An 18,923-nucleotide genomic window follows, 5' to 3' on the forward strand; every position below is an offset into this window, starting at 1 on the left:
CCCGCCGCCCCCCAAAGAGTGTGAATCGTAGCAGATCCACGTAATAATGACTTCTTTAAAATAAAAACGAGTACAGAAGGCAGCGAAAGCGTGTAAAAACACCAGATAAAACATGAATAAAACACACACGCACAAACAAAACATAACACAAAATGCAGCAGTGTTAGCGGAAGTGACACATCCTTTTTTCATGTATAACAAACATAAGCAAAGCAAAGCTTTGTTCACCCCTCAGCAGCGGACTTCGTTGCTTAGGCCGCACTCTGATTGTAGAGAATGCCCTTTGTGAAGCCGTTTCTCCATTTTGCACGCAGTCATCGATAAACCGTGAATGGCAAATCAGTGCAGTTCCATGGCTATAATCATGATGTGCAAGTTCAATATTCAAGACTTAACTTGCAACAACAAAAAGAGGTTTAATCCTTGGACGCGTCTTTCACCACGTTCTGTGCTGCCCTAATCGAAAGCAGTGAAGCGCATTTTGAGCGAATAAAAGAATATCTGAACATTCCTGGCACGAACATGAATCTGCGTGCATAGGGCCTCAATGGCACGGTTGTTAGCTCAATGCTCGCTGAAATGAACTCGATACCAAATGCCGTGACGGGGTGACTAATATTGAAATACTGTAAAATAATTGTGGCATTTGAAGCCAGGTTCATGGTCCGTGGTCACTGCGCACACATCCTATAGGACAGAGGTACGGGTAAAGTACCATAATGCTGAGTAGCAGAGCAGTTGCAGCTACAACCTACAGTACTGTGGAAGCATAACTTTAAAAACAACGCATTCGCAACAGTTGTGTTTTGGTAAATTTGTAAGTGATATGGAAAACTACGTTTTGTATCTTACATCCTCGTTTCATGTTGCTCCTTCAATTAAAATGATTAATCACGTATGCCACGACACCTTGTTTTTTTTTTTAGGTATGACCGTTTAACGAAGTTACACCATCAGTTTGACAGGGAATGTGTGAGTGTTTTGTAAAGTGGGTTGTGGGTGACAACCAGCGCTCCAGATAAGGGTCATGCAACATTACCTTGACGTCGTGAGGACTTTAGATGAATACTGCAAATCTCTTAATGCCAACGTATGGTAGAGCCTTACATTTTAACAGAAATGGTTCTTTGTACGATACAAAAAGTTGGCACAACCTCAAAGTTTCTCAATGAGAATGTTTAAAAAAAATTAGTTTCTTGTTCATTCATTGTTTTTGTTTACTCCTAAAGAAACACAAACTACAGACGGACGCCTCCTCATGGGCCGCTAGGGTCACGCGACTGCCAATTCAAGCCGACAGGCCTCAGCCCTGCCAGTGGGCCTACAGGGTTCTGGCACCCTGGCACCGTCAGACGCATCGTGCTCAACGCATCACGCGGGCCCTCCTTTCGAGCATTTGATCGTCCTGCTCGGAGCGATATTTTTTCGATAAATGCCATTGCCACGCGTCACGTTGATAATGCCACGTAAAAATAAATAATCCACGTGTGTTTAATGAGCGGAATTCCCAGTTACGGCTGCTTATTTGGAGCACTGATGACAAATGCGCGTGCATGGGTTTATCATTCTGCAAGAGCACAATGTGACCAAGTCTTCGCTAACCTGCTGCAGAAGTGTACATGGCATCCTCTTGAGTTACAATATTTTTACAAGAAAGCAGTGAAGCAACTTGTTCTTCTAGCCTCATATGTGCACCGAGTTAGTAGCTTTGTTGGCAAGGGGTGTGGGGAGAGGAAGGGGTGGGAGGGGGAAATCGATAACATTTTTACATTTCTTTTACACCAACGTATTTTTGAAAGATAAAGCATTGCAATGGTGCCAATTAACGTGAAGAACACTGCAAATTAAGTGAATATGAAGAGGGATGTTATTCCGTTGCAATGTAGATAACCGTAAGATTCCCCGTAAGAATGTCGCCGATTGCAAATAAATAGTCATCCAGTTACAAAAAAAGAAACCTTCATTTTTGAAATGGTGTGATCGATTTTAAACCAGACTTGAGAACTGTTGTCTATAAAATCTTTGTTGATTTTTTTTCTATATAAAACGTCTTGGCCCAAAAATGAGATTTCATTGACAAAAAAAATTAACATTAATAAAAAAACAATTAACTGCAATGTGGATTTACAAGCTTAATGTCAAAATCCACGGAGAAACATTCCCATTTTCCTGCTAATTTTTGTTTAAATGATAAAGGCAGTCCGAAACTTAGTTTCAGAGGTAACAGCCTTAATAATACTTTATTGATATTTTTTTGATTAAAGCAGGTGATTGTTTGCATAAATGTGTTCTGAATTTTCTTAAACTGACCGGCTGGATGTGGTAATGTACAATCGTTGCGCAAAATGCTTAAGATGTACAGACAAGGGTTTTTTCATACTTTCCCAGTTTAAATGTACCGATATTTTTTTCGGTCTGAATTACAATCCATTCAATGAATCTTGTGATTAAATTGTCAGTAAACAGTACTGGCCAAAAAAAAAAAATCTGTTACAAAACTAGCGAAAAGCACTTTTCGCAAGTGCTATCAATTAAACGAATTCCAAAAAACACTGAAAAAGAACAACGGCACGCGTCGTCCATCCGGCGTTTCGTATGCTGCGCCAGCGTCATCGGGGACCTAAACCAAAATAACCAAAAAAACCGTTGATGACGATGAAGCCATTGAGACGGGCTTGCGAGCCCTTAGGAGATCAACCGCGACGTCCTGGCTTCCTCGTCCACGATGACCGAGCAGACGGACAGTGAGTCGGTGGGGGTGGCGTTGCCCTCGTAGTCGTAAATCAGAAGTGTCTCGTATGGGGGCGCTGAGGGGTCCCTGTCGGCCAGGCTCTTGGCCTAGAGAGGCAACGGAAAGAGCACGCAAGAAGCACGTGCCCATCAGTACTGGCAGCGACGCTATTACGCATTTGTTAAGTGAAGGTTAATTGTTAAGTTATTTAGAGTCGTGTAAAAGATTTAAGTTGTCTTTTTGACGGACATTTGAGAATCACATTTTAACAAAAATTACTCTCGCGAAAAATGAATACAGTGCAATAATTCAACATTTTCACACAGTTTATGTAAATCGACATTTGTCAAATGAATTTGACGACCAGTTGTGTATACGTTTTTCTTAGGCAAATATAATTGCGCGTAATTTTTAAAGTGCCAATGGTATTGACCCAGCAAAGCTTCGTGGTGTGGGTAACACTTATTAGAAACATCACGAGCGAAAGAGAAAAGCCCAGCCGCTTCTCGAAACAGTGAAGGAAAACCAGAAGCACCAGTGATAAATGTACCCTGGGCCCACAGAGTACCGCTCTGTAAGGGTGAGACCGGATCAATAGGGAAATGCGGGTCACTTGCACGTACGTACATTGAACTTCTTTTCGCACCGTACGTAGCCAACCGTGCTAATCGGACCAATTTGCCTTCGCGTGTTGCCTGGCTTTTACACTTATCACTGGGCACGGCCACCACACTGCTAACTCACATGGGGGCGGCTGGGCAGTCTAGGGGGTCAGGACATTCGCCTCCATGTCCATTGGTGACTGGTTCCAACCCCCATCTCGGCCCCCCTGTGATAGGGTTCTGTGGGAACATTGTCAAATACGTTCTCTATCCTACACAGGAAATGCTCTTGCCTGCTATGCTGGAGGGGTGGGGGGGGGGGGCAGTTTATAACCGGTCTCAAATGCATCCCCCACTATAAATTGATTTCGGTCAATTTGGCGGTCTCTGCCCGAGTCACCAACATCCGCAACAACAAAAAACAATCTGGCACTCGTAGGAACTTTCACTTATTCACTCATTGTGCCCATCTCTGTGCGTGCACAGTGATTCCCATCGATATGGGAACAACACGACACTCCGATAATCTGCACAACAAGAAACAAAAAGTGCCGACTTGTGCATAAATGAAAGTGTCAAGGAGATGGAAATGTAAGCGTGATTTGTTGAGAAGAGACGAGGAATGATGGAGGTGTTAGTTTCCGATAGATGCAGCACAACAGGAACACAACTTTTGAGTAAAACAATCCATACTCTTTGGTTCTTTCGGTAAAGTCACGTAGGTAGAAAAAAAAATCACGATGTTTCGATCGCACTTGCTGTGGTTGTCTCACCTGATGACGATTGCTTGTGTTGCTATCGAAACGTCGTGATTTATTTTGATTTTTTTTTCTACCTACGTGACTTTACCGAAAGAACCAAAGAGTATGGACTCCTGCAGTCACGAAAGCTTCAAATCAAAACAATGTTATTTGTAAATAAAATCGATGCAAACAATGGAAATCGTTGCTATTCGGCAGCGGAGTGCTTGCGCAGCAGTTCGCAAACTGCGCTACGAACCCGGAGTGATCTTGAGATCCATTCTCGACCATGGCCAACATCGGTGGCAGATTACATCTGGAATCAGTCTTGGGTTGCCTCCCCTTCACCTACCCGCACTGACCGGCGTGGCGAAGTAAGCTTAGACAACCCTATAAATCTTCTTGGTTCTTTCGGTAAAGTCACGTAGAAGGGAAATAATAAAATAATAAAAATAAAACATAATTAAATAATTCTCACGACGTTTCGGCCACAACGCAAGCAGCCGTAATTCTCACGACGTTTCGGCCACAACGCAAGCAGCCTGAGGACGGCTGCTTGCGTTGTGGCCGAAACGGTGTGAGAACATTTTTATAATGTTTTATTTTTATTATTTTATTATTTCCATTCTACGTGACTTTACCAAAAGAACCAAGAAGATGAATCCCTGCAGTCACAAAAGCTTTAAATCGAAACCCCTATAAACTGATACAGTGTGGGGATGCCTACATCCAGCAGTGGATTGACAAAGATTTGTTAACTATTACTTTTAGTATTGCAATGATGCGTTTGCCCGCTGCTCCTAATGAAGACGATAGTCCCATGGCTGCAGTGGCATAGCTTTGCCATTCCTCGAAGACGCTGTCGCAGCCATCAAACGAATCGGAAGATCAACAGGCCAATGCACGCTTCTCCTTCGCTGGTATAAAATGAACAACACAAAATCTCTCCTGAAGTCCTCTCGTTGTGCTTGGCAGACCTCGATATTGACGATTAGCTCCTCAACACACTGCTGCCACACGCAAGAATAGAACAGCGATGCGGCGTGGCTGGAACGGGCCCTGGTACACCGAATGTCAACGGGGCCCAACCTAAACAATTTCCCCATTCTAGATTTCAAGCTTTCGTGACTGCAAGGATTCATATTCTTTGGGTTTTTTTCCCGGTAAAGTCACGTAGGTAAAAAAAAAATGAAAACAACTAAATTAAATCACGACTTTTCGGAGGCAACACAAGCTTCCGTCTTCAGGTGGAACCGTTACAGGCAAAATCACTGTACTACAGTGATTTTCAATTGGTGACTTCCATACTACAGTGATTTTGGCTGTAACGGTTCCACCTGAAGATGGAAGCTTGTGTTGCCTCCGAAACGTCGTGATTTAATTTAGTTGTTTTCATTAATTAAATTACAATTTTTACCTACGTGACTTTACCGGAAAAAAAACCAAAAATAAAAATGTCCCCATTCTTCATAGCCCGCCGCCGCCTGCCCCACCCCCGGCCCGTGGTTCCCCGACACAGTTGCACCGCCTGCGCACTCGACAGCGACGCCACTGTACGGATTGCGCTGTTGTCACCACTCCGCGTTGGGGGGTTTTATTGTTGGGTCGTGCCGAAGGCCGCTCACGTCGTATCGGCAGGAACGTGGGCGGGACGTGGAAAGGCCTGCTTAGGGAGCAAAGCGTCGCCCAAAGGTCTCTGTTCCCGGTGGGGGAGGGTGATGGTGGGGTGGGGGGGGCTACCTCTCCAAGGAAGAGTTCCACGTTCTTGACTCCCTCCCTGTGACTCTGCAGCGAGCGGTAGTGGTACGACGAGGTCGACTCGGTGACGACGGGAGGAGCCTCCACTCGACGCAGCCTCCCCGGGTGGGCCCAGGTTCCGTGATCCGACAGCCTGTGTCGGGCACGGACGCGATGTCAACCCTCGCGTAAAGCGTGGGGCGTCGGCGCGGGCGGTCGAGTTTGAGCAGTGGTCAAAAGAATCCCACCGCTCCCATCGTTGGCATTGCATTCGGACACAAGACTGATTTACGCAATGGTCCGTATGCAGAGCAGAGAATATGCACTATTGCCCAAAAAACTTATCACACGATTTTACCTTAACACAGCTATTGATAACGATTATTTTTTTCTATGCAGATGTTAAGGGCATGGAAGGTGTAATCAATGTTTCTTACTTGCAGTCAAATATAAATAATGCATTAATTAATACATTAATTCAACCTCTAGAGCAATGACGTAAGCAAGAGATGACAGCGCTGCACTTTAACCTTGACCCACTGTTCAAAAACTCAAAAAGAAAAGCCTCAAGGCGAAATTCATTTCTCACCCATAGTCAGCGCCGTAAACCTCCGTGCCGTCGAACCCAGCGGCGCCGGCGCCATAACGCCCGCCGGTGGAGTAACCGTGCGACCGCGTGGTGGCGTAGCCGGAATGTACGTCTCCTCCCGCTGACCTGCCCTGCCCCATCCCCGCCGCTCCTGCCATCAAAGCCGCCCCTGTCGCCTCGACCGCCCCGGCCGCCCCGGCCGCTCCGACCGCTCCGGCCGCGTGCCCCGATGCATTGTGGGCCCCCGACGAGGACTGAGTCGTGGTGACCGTCTTGGTGACTTCGTTCCGCATCTCCGACGACCCGCTGGCCCCCGCCATTCCGGCGCCCATTGCCGCCCCGCCAGCCGCCGCCGCCGCAGCAGCGCCGGCCGCCATGCCCCCGACCGCAGAGCCATCGACCATTTGGTTGAGCCTGGAGAACGTGGCGTCGGACGCGACGGAGCCCCCGTTTTTGTGCGCGTGGGCCCCATGCAGGGACGACAGGGCCATATTCTGGGGAGGGGAAAAAAAGATCCACGAATGAATGAATAAAATGCAAAAAATAGTACGGGACATTTTAGTCAACCGATTAATAAAGTTTCTGGAGACTTGGTGAGATTTTTGCACCTGGTCAAACACTTCATATGTGCTACATTGTAAAATCATACTCCCCCCCCCCCCCCCTTTTTGGGCGTGGTAGTGTTTGCATAAGCAATATCTCATATGGTTGTGAAATGTGGAAAGTAAATGCGACTCATTGATTCACTCCCAGTCACTCGCTCACAAGTGGTCAGTCGCCCCTTTACACTTTTCCCATCACTACTGTCATCATTCATGGTTTTTACGGAAACGTAAGTTAGTTGTTCCTACACCCATGTTGAAGACTATTTTTTGTCTCATCCGCGCTGCGTTCAACCGCACACACTGCAGGTCACAACTTTTCTCTTTTTGATCCTTCCCTCGCGCTGCTCAAATCATCGTCTCTTTGCACAAGGTCTCGTAACCTTGCTCAATTAAACAAATGTATCAACTCCTATCTATTACTCATTATAAAGCTTATTTTGGGTTAGATTGCGAAAATACAAATGTGTCGTTAACCCACCACCACCCTATACAGCCAATCAGTAAGGTTTGTCAAGTAAACAAAATGTGCCAATTAGTTTATATTCTTAGGTTTTTCGGTAAAGTCACATAGGTAAAAAATGAAAATTAATAAAAGTAAAATAAAAATAAAATAAAAATGACGACGTTTCGGAGGCAACACAAGCTTTCGTCTTCAGGTGGAACCGTCACAGCACGATAGCTGTATCTAGTGATCTATCGTGCTGTGACGGTTCCACCTGAAGACGGAAGCTTGTGTTGCCTCCGAAACGTCGTGATTTTTATTTTTATTTTATTTTTATTTTACTTTTATTAATTTTAATTTTTTACCTACGTGACTTTACCGAAAAAACCTAAGAATATGAATCCTTGCAGTCACGAAAGCTTCAAATTTAGAATTAGTTTATACTTCAGCACACCGATGTGCTGGAGAGTAACCCCACAACATGTACAATTGTAGTACGATGCTCCTATGTATGACACCTTCCACAGTGTAGTTTGCTGCCGATCACTTGGCGTGTTGGGCCTTCGAGCCTGGCCCGATCTTTCCCTCTCTTTCTCCTCCAGCGGTAACGGTAAACGACACCACAGGCCGACTGACAAACTCCGAGAGGAGCAAGGCGACACCCGGCTGCATCTGCAACCACAATTTAAAAACTAAACTACCAAATGAAACTATTTTTATTTTACTAGGTAAGGCCCACTGAGCAATATAGCTCTATTTCAGAAGCGACCTGGCTACCATCAATTATATCTCAAAGAAGTGGTTTATCGCGCGGACATTTTTATAAATGTGGATGGGAAAACCGGAGGACCTGAAGAAACATGCACACGACCACGGGGAGTGCACGCAAACTCCAAATATACAGCAGGCGTTAGGGTTGGGATTAAACCCACGACCTCCTGCATACCAGGCGAGGGAGTTGACATCTAGCCACCGCGGCGCCCTATAACAAAACACACGCACGCGCGCACCTTGTCCACTTCTCCGGCCCCCTCGTCGTGGTACGACATGAGGGAACCCTTGATACCGTCGTCCGCGGGAACCAGGAAGAGCTTCCCTTTCCCGGCTCCACCGGCGCCGGCCACACCCATGGGGCAGCACTTGGAGAAGAGCAGCATGAGCAGCAGCGCTGGTGGGCATCGAGGGATGTGACGGTGGAGAGAGGGGAGGTCGGACGGAGGTCAGGGTTCAAAGAGGCGATTGACCGTCGCTCAACGGAAACCGGTTATAATTATCGGCCATGGTATCTCGATGGGAGGCAATATTGTCTGCTGATTTTGTTCTGCTTATGTTATCCGCAACGACGATTGTGATCATGTTGTGTTTCCCTTGGGTGCACGGGCCAGCCGCGAGGATATTCTCCCTCCATGAGCTTCCATTCTGCGCCTCTTCTCTCGTCACATCCACTGGCCTCGTATCATGTCCACTACATCCTTCCATCTCACCCTCGGTCTCCCTCTACTCCTGTCTCTTTTCGCTGAGATCTGTTCAGAGCCGTTAGCAATCGCTAGTTTTCCCACATATTTTACCGGCGTTTTACACCGGCAGTGAGAAGTTAAGGGCTGACAAGTCCCGAAGGCGAGAGGTCATCATCAGACGGACGGAGCGAACGTATAAAACGACACTTCCAGCCTTAGTTAGGAGCGTGTTAAAAAAAACTAAACAAAAATCAAAGCCTGACGGCGCTCAGCCATCCGACCCGTCCGTACCGAGTAGAGGCAGCAGGAGGAGTGAGAGGACGAGGGCAGCGATTGCCCCTGGGCTCAGCCCGGCTCCGCCCACCAGGGCAGCAGGAGGCAGGAAGGGCCACGCCTGGCACACGTCCGAGTTGTCGAAGCACTCGCAAATGCCCACGCGCACCATGTGCTCGCTGGCCTTGCCCTGCCGGTCTTGGATGCGCACAGGAACCTCGTGGATGGTGCCAGGCGCCTTCCCGTTGCGGTACACGATGTACGCCGAGCGGTCTGTGACGGCGCAAAAAGACAAAGAACCCCCGTGTAACCTTAACAGACTGTTGGGGCAAGTGCTGTTAGCGAGCGCCTATGGAGGCTGGCACGGCACACGAGGGGGTGGGTGGGCAGCACTTGCCCTAGGTACTCATTTGAGGCTGAGTCGACATAGAGGAGGCCCAGGACCTGTTCAGACAATCGTGACAGGCGTTGACCATGAGTGGGAGTGCAGCGCGCCAAGCGCTACACTACCGCTCCCCACGTGTGTGTGATGGGTCACGCACGCACACGGGGGACGGGAGGCAGAAGATTGTGTTCAAAAGGTCAAGAGTGAATTCCTGCTCATATGAGCATGAAAGTGGTGCACGTAATTACTCTGAGTCATTTCTACTTGCAACTCGGTACCACACAGTATTCGCTCTTTCGTCGGCAAAGAACGACTCAGAGGCGTGAGCAACCACAGACTAGTGGCAAGGCAGCCACGCGGTGAGCCGGAATCAACAATTGTCACAGCTGCACGGTCCTTTATATATTAAGGTGTTATCGGGTACATGAATGAGTGTTCACACGTGGGAGGAAAACGGAGCACCTGGTGAAAACCCACACGTCTAACGGGGGGGGGGGGGGGGGTAAACATTGCATCCCACACACATAGAACAGGTGTAGTCCACATCTTTGCTTTAACAACTTCTCCATTGTGCTTTCTGCTTTGAAGGCATGCGCCAACACAGCCCTGAGCCAGTGGTGGAAATAAACAATTTCCTATGGCGGGGACAGGTCTCTCAACCCCGGAGGGATGAGCTGAGTCAACCCCTCCATTCCAGGATTTGAACTCGCAAACTTCCAATTAAGAGCCCCTCGCTCTACCGCTGTGCCCTGTTACTGGCCTGAATATCATGGGAGGTCGTGGGTTCGATGCCGACCCTGATGCCTGTATATTTGGAGGTTGCATGTTCTCTCCGTGATCACGTGGATTTTATCCGGGTCCTCTGATTTTTGTCTCGATATATAGAATCATGCTATACATTTCCAGATGATGAGCCACTTCGTTGAGCTATCATATGTGGTAAGGTCGCTTCTGAAAAAGAGCTGCATAGAATGGTGAAATTTATTAATGTAATTTTACCTTCCACGAAGATTTTCAAGAACGCATCTATCGTGACAATCAGGAACTGCCTGTATGTATGCTGAACTTCTGTCTCACCATACGTAGCCAACCGTGCCAACTGAAGGTGCGGTGGAAGGACAACAAACTACGTCTCTGAAATACAGCGGTGCCTTTGTGAAATCACGACTTGATCTGAAGTGTCAGTGGTAACGACGATGGCAATGCCGCCCTCACCGTCAATGGGCTGTATGGCCCACAAAGCCTGTGCCTCGTTCCCGACCACTTCGAAGCGCATGGGCCCGGCGTTGGGGTAGTTGTCCCGGTCGATGGCTGTGATGTTGGCCCGCGTCGGGTCGTCGCTCGTGCACGATGTCACGTTGCCATTGAGCAGCACGGGCGCGTGGTCGTTGATGTCCTGCACCGTCAGCACGAGCGTTCCCGTCGACGTCATCGACGGAGAGCCTGCGGACGAACGGGGCAGGCGGTTAGCTACGTGTACGTCATGCTGCGAAAGAAGTTCAACGTACATACGTATGTATGTATACATACGTATGTATACATACATACGTATGTATACATACATACGTATGTATGTATACATACGTATGTATGTATACATACGTATGTATACATACGTATGTATGTATACATACATACGTATGTATATATACATACGTACGTATGTATACGTATGTATGTATGTGTATGTATGTATGTACGCTGAACTTGTTTTCCACCGTACATAGCCAACCGTGCCCCGTGGAGGTGTGATGGAAGGATAACAAACTAAACACAAAAAGCAGATTAAAAAAAAAATTTTCAATCTAGATTTAAAATCACATAGCTCCAGCAGCTGCCTAATATCAGAAGAAAGAGCGTTCCAGATGGGCGCAGAAGCGCATCTGCAAGCGCGCGATGCAGTGACCGTCTTTGTTTGATGGCGAGCCAAAAGCCGCGACTTCCAACTCATGCCTGTGAAAATGGGCCTTGCGCGACACCTGCTGGCAATAGAAGCGCCAAGCCGGCCGCAAACACGCGCCGGTCCATGAGGGCGTACGTGACGCGCGCGCGCCCAGTGCGTGCGTGTACGTATGTCAAACATCTTCCCGCACCGTACGCAGCCAAACGTGCCAATTGGAGGTGCGGAGATCAGCGCGTCAAGCGCTGCACGCGGCAACGCTGTCTTAGAGCGAGGCGGCGGGGAGGAATTACAGAAACTTGCGCCATTGTTTCCCGCGTGCTGACCACCAACAGCACGGCAGCAACTCTTCCTTTCGCAGTTTACCCCGGGAAGAGATGTAACGTTCATTGCTGTAGACGTGTCTACATGTGTGGCAAAGCGGTAAAAAACTGGGTTTTTAACTCACCTTTTCCAATTTGGTTATCGGGCGGTGCGCGAATGCCGGCTATTTTAAAAGACCACGGTTATAACTGGGGCCTGACTTTCGTCTCCGCGGACGGCAATGGTTGCAACCCCTCTGCTGACCGTTGTCCGTCACGCGCCGCGGCACCGCTCCCCTTCACCTACGGCGACCGTCTCTTTTCGGTGTCGTGCGTCGACAACAACCCCGGCGGAAGGCTTACCGTCCTTGATGGCCAGGATGGTGGCGGTGTAGGTGTTGTTGTGCACGTACGAGCTCTCGCGGTCGAGCACGGCGGTGGTGTACACCGCGCCGGTCACAGGGTCGATGCGCAGCCAGTTTGCGGGATCCATGATTTTCTGGTATCTGCAGCGCGAGATGGGCTATGGATTAGCGAGTCATTTAATCAGAATGCATGTATGTTCGACTTATTTCGCACCGTACATAGCCAACCGTGCCAACCAGAGGTGCGGGGGCAAGGGCAACACACTAGACATAAAAAGCAGTTCTAATGAAATTCGTTTTGAATCTAGATTTAAATGCGCATAGCTCCAGTGGCTTCCTAATGTTGGAAGGAAGAAGCATTCCAGACGGCCACAGAAGCGCATCTGAAAGCGAGCAATGCGGTAACCGTCTTTGTTCGATGGCTGCTTCGGGGTTCTAGCCGTTAGCTCCGGGCGTGCTCGCGCGCGTGCGGGCGGGCGGGCGGGTCGCACCCACCGAATCCGAGCGTTGGGGTCCCTGTCTCCGTCCTGGGCCGTGAAGGTGGTGAGCAGCGTTGCTATGGCGACGCCCTCGGCGATGGAGACCTGGCGCTCAGGCGGCATGAACACGGGCCCCTCGGCCTGGTTCAACACGGTCACCGACACGGTGCTAGAGTCGTACTTGTAGCCCGAGATGACCTGGCCTGTGCTGGTTAGGAGCGGCACCTCGTTCTGCACGGAGACGCCCAGTTGCGCCTTCTGCATGGACTCGTAGTCCAGCGCCTGCCAAAGGGGGACAGCCGTGAGAACGTGAGCATCGGGAGAAGGGCAAAACATGGGGTAGCCCGGGTGGGTCACAGGTCAGAGGGCAGAGGTGGCGCCGCTGGCGAACCTGGGTCACGTGCATCTTTGAGGTGTACGTTGAGAAGCATGCTACTGCCCGAGTGTGTAAAGGCACGGTTCTTCAAATACTTTTGGCAGGCAACGTAATAAAAGAGGCGTCTGCGGGCATGCGACGTCATGCGTTTTAGCGGCGTCTCGTGTTGTTGCGACGTCATGACATCTGTACGTGTGACAACTAATCTGTGCTCTTTGTCTTCAGCTGTCTCATCTCTGTCTCGTTCATCTTTCGTATCATTAATCGCAATCTCGTGTCTACGTCTCCCTCTCATCTCTGTCTGCTGTGCATCTCTCTATCTATCGCATCCATAATTGTCATCTCTTACCAACGTATCTCTCATCTACATCTCATTTGAAAACCTCTTTGTCTCTCATCTGTATCGCTCGTTCAATTATCGCGCATCTCACCAATATGTATCAACTTTGGCATTGGCGGGTAATATCTCTAGGCCAGGCTGTAGCTCTGCGGGCAACTCTGTAAGTGTTTTTGTCTGGCCAGCTGTGTAAGAGCCGCTGATGTGAGGGGCTGGCGGAGGTTGGTGCTGGAGGGTGGTGCGGTGCGAGGTGAGACCTTGACGGTGGTGATGATGCCCTGGTTGGTCTTGGGGTCGGTGCGCACGGCGAACCAGCCGCCGCTGTTGCCGCTCACGATGGTGTAGACGGCGCGCCAGTTCGCGGAGAACTCTTCGTCGCGGTCGCTGCAGGCGATCGTGGCCACCGTGGCACCCACCATGTTTTCCACCACTGTGCCTGAGAACTGCAGGCGTCGATAGACGTGGATGGAGCGGGGGGGGGGGGACAGGGCGAGACAAGAGATTTAAACGGAGAGTGGATAAATCAACGTGCAGGCAGAGCAGGACTGGCCTTAGCAGCCAGGTGATCTGGGCAAATGCCCAGAATACAAAACTGTGGAGGGGGGGGGGGGGCGTGCCCGATTCAGTCAGAATCAGAATCAAAATATTTATTCATCCTGGAGGAATCCGATGAGCTACGAAGATGTCTGGTCAGGACAGGTCAAAACTTTATACAACAACAAACAATACAAAACACGATAGGAGTACAGAGTGTAGGAAAGGTAAACAAATCAATTCACAAAAAGATGCAAATCAAACTCACCTAAACTATAAATGTGGTGGCATCTTTCACGCAGTGGTTCCCGTGATGAAGAATGAACGACAACAAACGACGAGGTTATTGCCGGAGGACAATTTACATTTTTGGGCGGTTGGTTACATCCCTTCATCCACCCTGGGCGTCGTTTACGATAAGAACGGGCAATGCTCAAAAATATAAACAGATAATAATACAATATAATAACTGATAATTGTTTTTTACCCTTCTATCTGGCAACAAAACTGACACTTTATTACAAGGAGTCATGTTTGCATAGACCACAATACCTGCAGTCATAATGCAAACAATAAACACAACTCTGATAATGTGCACTGTACTTGAAGTTGATTGGTCCACACTGTACAATTTTTGCTTGTATCGTGTCCAAATATAACGGCATCACAAAAAGTCCAAGGCAAAGATCCCCCCACCACCCGTGTAGCTCACACAGGCTGTGGGGGCAAGTGCCATCAACGAGCAACTCCGAAGGGTGGCATGCCACTTTAGGGGGCGGGGGGAGGGGGCGGTGATATGGTCAACCACCACCACCGGCCACCTTCGCCTTCACGTCCCCATTGCTGTCTGCACAGTCCATCGACTTCAGGCCGAGTCGACCTCGGTATGGCCGCATCCCACACCACTGGATCGCAGCCACGTCTCACCGCGTCGAGACAAACAGCATCGGCGCCCCCCCAACCCGTTCCAACCCCCCCACCCGCTCCAAACCACCCGCTCCACACCCGCCCCACCCTCATCGGTGTCGCAAGGCAGATGGAGCCCGGCTTCTTCTGCTGCTGCTGCCGCGAGCGCACGTGCGAGCACTCACGCTCTTGCTGCTGAAGACCGGGGCGTTGTCGTTGATGTCGATGAGGCGGACGGTGTAGGAGGCCATGCTGCTCAGGCCGTGGCCGGCGCCGATGCTGTCCGTCGCCATCACGGACAGCGAGTAGCTCGACGTGGTCTACGCGAGGATGCGGGTGGTGCACACACGCCGGCTCGTGTTACCCGGGGGGGCCGCTTCGAACCCTCCGTCCGCCCTGGTTAATACTGCGCGAGCAATCAGGCGTTAACGCGCGCCATGCTGCTTCGCAGTGGACGTTACAGGGACCCTCTGCGAGGGTGGGCCATTGTGGGCCAGCGTCGTGGTCCAAAATTAGCTGAATTTTTTAAAATTACCAGCAATTAACTCAATTAACTCAAACGTCGCCCCATAATGTGAAACTACTGCCGGCTTTGTGCAACGCAGCGCTTCCGTGATAGCCTTGCGCCGTAATACACAATGTTCTTACGATGTGATTCGATTTTTAAATCCTTCCTAGCTTAGTATTTTTTTCTGTACCCATAACTAGGGGTACGAAGACATTTCCACGGCCGTTACAAATCAGAGCTGAGCTCGACACGGCCCCCGAAGCGCCTGATTTCTCGTCCAAATATTTCAACAGCCGTGTGGTGCCGTGGACTCAGCCCACTCCCCCCGTCTCCCCGTAGTCCCACCACACCATTGCACCGTCACCCCACCTTCCCTCCGCTGAACAGAAGCAACATTTTATTCTTGGCATCGTTTAAAACACAGTACATGCCCGGTTTGCTGACCATGAACCAAACATGTATTTATTATCCATAAAAGAGAGTTTTTTTTTTGGGTCAGATCGCATAAATATAAATGTGTCGTTAAAACCGCGACCACCCAAAAGTCAGTTAGTAAGGTTTGTCACGTAAATAAAGCATTCCAATTAGTTACAAGTTCAGCACACCGGTGTGTTGGAGAGTAAACCCACAACATTTACCACTCGAGTACGACGTTTCACCGGTAATTACAACCAGCCTCATCAGGCGACAGCCAGAGTTGTGGAGAAATCCTCCTGTTTTCGGTCTCAAATAGAGACCGAAATACATTTATAATGACGAAAAGTGCAGTGGACAACTCCGGGCTATCTGCCAACGAATCGTGACGACGATGATGATGGTAACGAGACCCTCTAAGCGTCTCGCCCCCTCGCTCAACACAGAATATCAGTTGGGTTGGGGGGGCGGCGGCTAAAGTCAGTTGTTAACAAATGAAAGAGGAGGCAGTCTCACCTCACGATCGAGGCCGCTGGATAATGTGGTGACGATGCCCGTCTTCTCGTTGACAGCGAACATTTTCCCTGACGGAGTCTGGCTCAGAATCTTGTAGAAGAGCCGTGCGTTTGCCGTTTTCGGGTCATCCCGGTCCGTGGCAATCAACTGCATCACCACGGTGCCTGCAAGTCAGGGGATGTGCGAGGAATGAAAATTCAAACGAGTGAAGGTGGGGGGGGGGGGGGGGGAAGGTGGCCGGGCGGCTCGAGAGAGAGGTCAGAGCACTGAGCTAGCACCGTTGAAATCCTGAAGTTCTGATGCTGAGATTGCCATCTCACTGGGAGATCGGAGTAAAAGCTGACAGCGTGCGGTGCTATGGGGTTGCTGCAGGGGTCGGCCTGGCTTACCGGGAAGAGATCCCTCCTTGACGGCGCCCTGGAAGGAGGTGTTGAAGACGGGCGGGTTGTCGTTCTGGTCAATGATGGTGATCTTCAGGTCGCATGGTTCCTCCACTTGCAGGCCACTGGTGGATATGGCGTGGCCTTTAAGCTGCCAGAGAAACGCACACATTTGCAATGGGGGCCGTGCACGTGAAGACTTAGCCCCCTTGAAAGGGTCGTTTCCTTCAACGTGACGCGCAGCTCTGATTGCTGCGCCTAAATGGCGGTAGCACGACTGGGATCGCATTGGTGAGGGGGTGGAACGACAACAGTTTTAAATGATTGTCAATACATGTTGGTCATACCCACCTGTCAGCATATGCTCTTCAACAAAGATGAAGATTGTAGAGAAAAGATGGCTATGGACTCTCCAAATATCGCCTATTTCCATCATTGTAAGGCTTAAATCAATAAAATATTAAACTTTCTGAAATGCGTACTTTGGCATCGTTGGTAGAATATCAATGCGCTTTGCTAAGGAAAGCCCCACTGAGTCTCAACAAGCTGTTATTCAGGAGGGTGTTGCATTGAGATGTGTCACCAATGTGGCATGTGCATGGGAGAAAACTGCCTTACCCAGAGACAACCCACTCAACGTGATAGCTTAAGACTAAAATCTCCGCACAATTTGTATTCATTATTTCATTGCCATGCAGCTATCTCCTGGACAGACTGCAATGCAAGTCATCCAAGTACTAGCCAGATTCAAAATGTTGCCGGGCCTTGGTGATTTCATATCGAATGCATGTAGGGTGATGTGGTCATAGAAGATTCTGCTGGCGATGATAGTTATCAATGATTTAACAAACCATGGCAGATGCGGATACCAGATGCACAAATGGAAAATTAAAAACTCTCCAGGAGTGTACAACTGTGGCCATCCATGTTGCACACTCAAAATGAATGACGTGGGCGGCAGGTGCTCCAAACCAAGGGCAAACACATTTGTGGTCAATCTGTAAGATGCAACAGCACGTGCGTCACACACAGACACACAGCAATCTTCAGCCGAGTCGCCATTAACCATGTGACTGGTGTACAAGTCCGGTTAGTCAATAACCCTGCTAGCCACCTACCAGCACAACTCAGTCATCACATGCTGGTGTACACACGTGCGTTGATGTACTGCGCAGCACAGACGGACTTATTAAAAGAGTGGTCCATTCCTAATGTGCCACATCCAGAATAGACCGTGAAACGTATAACGACGCAATGCCCGGTCCACAAATATGAAGGAGAAATCACAGCGATGACACTCCACTGCTGCTGACGTGGTTGTCTGGCTTGAACCCCTGAATGTGAAATTGTAGTTGTTGCTCTGCAACTACATCAGCCATACGACATGAATAAGAATGATTTAAAAACCAACTGAAAGCTCATTGTGAGGTGGCACCAGTTGAGAGCTCCCTAAAGCCTGTTTCACAATGATCATGATGGTACAGGTCATGATAATGATGATGGTACAGTCATATCCATGGGTATTAAATGCAGGTTGCGGATTAACCATGCTTGTCAAAAATTAATCATTCGTTGAGCTCCAGATTTTTTACTCAGTTCCCACATCGCGGCAAATGTCAGAAAGTAAGCGAATTAATTTAACAAACAATACCAGCATAGAGCACATCCTGGCCATCACTCGCTTTCTGTGTTGGTGAGCAATACTTGCTATTACGGATGCTTCGTGTTATCCGTAAATTTGTTTTTATCTGGGCCACCACTCCCACAATTTACAGCCGGTGACCGAGAGTTGACCAGCAGTGACGTAAATCAGCAATAAAGTAAAGGCGTAGCCCTGCAAATCGCTCACTCTCACTACTGCTGGCGGATGGGACTGGAGGAAGCTCTCGAGAGTTCACTGGAGGGTGTTTTGGCCTACTCTTCCAGACTGGTCAGACGTCTCGGAAGAGGTAGGAGTACCCACACTTAAACCCCACCACCTGCCGATCGACCTACTGTGGTGGAGGAGCAGGGGTTGATGTGTGCGGGGGGGGGGGGGGTAATGAGGAAACCGGCACTGAACTTTCCGCTGCTTGCCGCACTTTACGAGACACAAGCGGAATTTTGAATGAGTGACTCAGAAGGAACGAGCAGCAGGGAGAGTTTCCAGATTTGCAGCTAAATTCCATGCACCTACCCACGTACTCACACACTCAAAAGGGAAACATGTCCCACATAGCTTGTAACAGACTGTTGGGGCAAATGCTGTTAGCGAGCACCTTTGAAAGCCAGCACGGCACACGAGGGGGTGGGTGGCCAGCACTACGCCCGGCCATCTTTGCCTCCCGAGTGGTGATGTTTACACA

The 18,923-nt window shown here is 49.2% G+C and overlaps 1 protein-coding gene across 2 annotated transcripts in view; it reads right to left on the minus strand.

Moving 5' to 3' along the window:
* Window positions 1-158: 158 nt before the first annotated feature.
* Window positions 159-18,923, minus strand: part of LOC133342045 (cadherin-2-like) — a 45,546-nt gene continuing 26,781 nt past the window's right edge. Inside the window, exons 6-18 of one of the 2 annotated variants that reach the window (XM_061550941.1) lie at window positions 16,588-16,729; window positions 16,199-16,362; window positions 14,946-15,080; window positions 13,578-13,763; window positions 12,624-12,889; window positions 12,127-12,269; window positions 10,777-11,004; window positions 9,195-9,449; window positions 8,457-8,614; window positions 6,400-6,893; window positions 5,814-5,964; window positions 3,476-3,573; window positions 159-2,838 (exon numbers count right to left, since the gene is read on the minus strand). In XM_061550941.1, coding sequence (XP_061406925.1) covers window positions 2,784-2,838; window positions 3,476-3,573; window positions 5,814-5,964; window positions 6,400-6,893; window positions 8,457-8,614; window positions 9,195-9,449; window positions 10,777-11,004; window positions 12,127-12,269; window positions 12,624-12,889; window positions 13,578-13,763; window positions 14,946-15,080; window positions 16,199-16,362; window positions 16,588-16,729 — 2,475 coding nt within the window. In that variant the 3' untranslated portion in view covers window positions 159-2,783. The remainder of the gene's footprint in view (window positions 2,839-3,475; window positions 3,574-5,813; window positions 5,965-6,399; window positions 6,894-8,456; window positions 8,615-9,194; window positions 9,450-10,776; window positions 11,005-12,126; window positions 12,270-12,623; window positions 12,890-13,577; window positions 13,764-14,945; window positions 15,081-16,198; window positions 16,363-16,587; window positions 16,730-18,923) is intronic. The other variant, XM_061550940.1, reaches the window with a different exon arrangement.

The sequence above is a fragment of the Lethenteron reissneri genome, chromosome 13, assembly GCF_015708825.2.
Source record: "Lethenteron reissneri isolate LAM-NWPU_2019-01 chromosome 13, ASM1570882v1, whole genome shotgun sequence".
In the NCBI taxonomy this organism is placed as follows: domain Eukaryota; kingdom Metazoa; phylum Chordata; class Hyperoartia; order Petromyzontiformes; family Petromyzontidae; genus Lethenteron; species Lethenteron reissneri.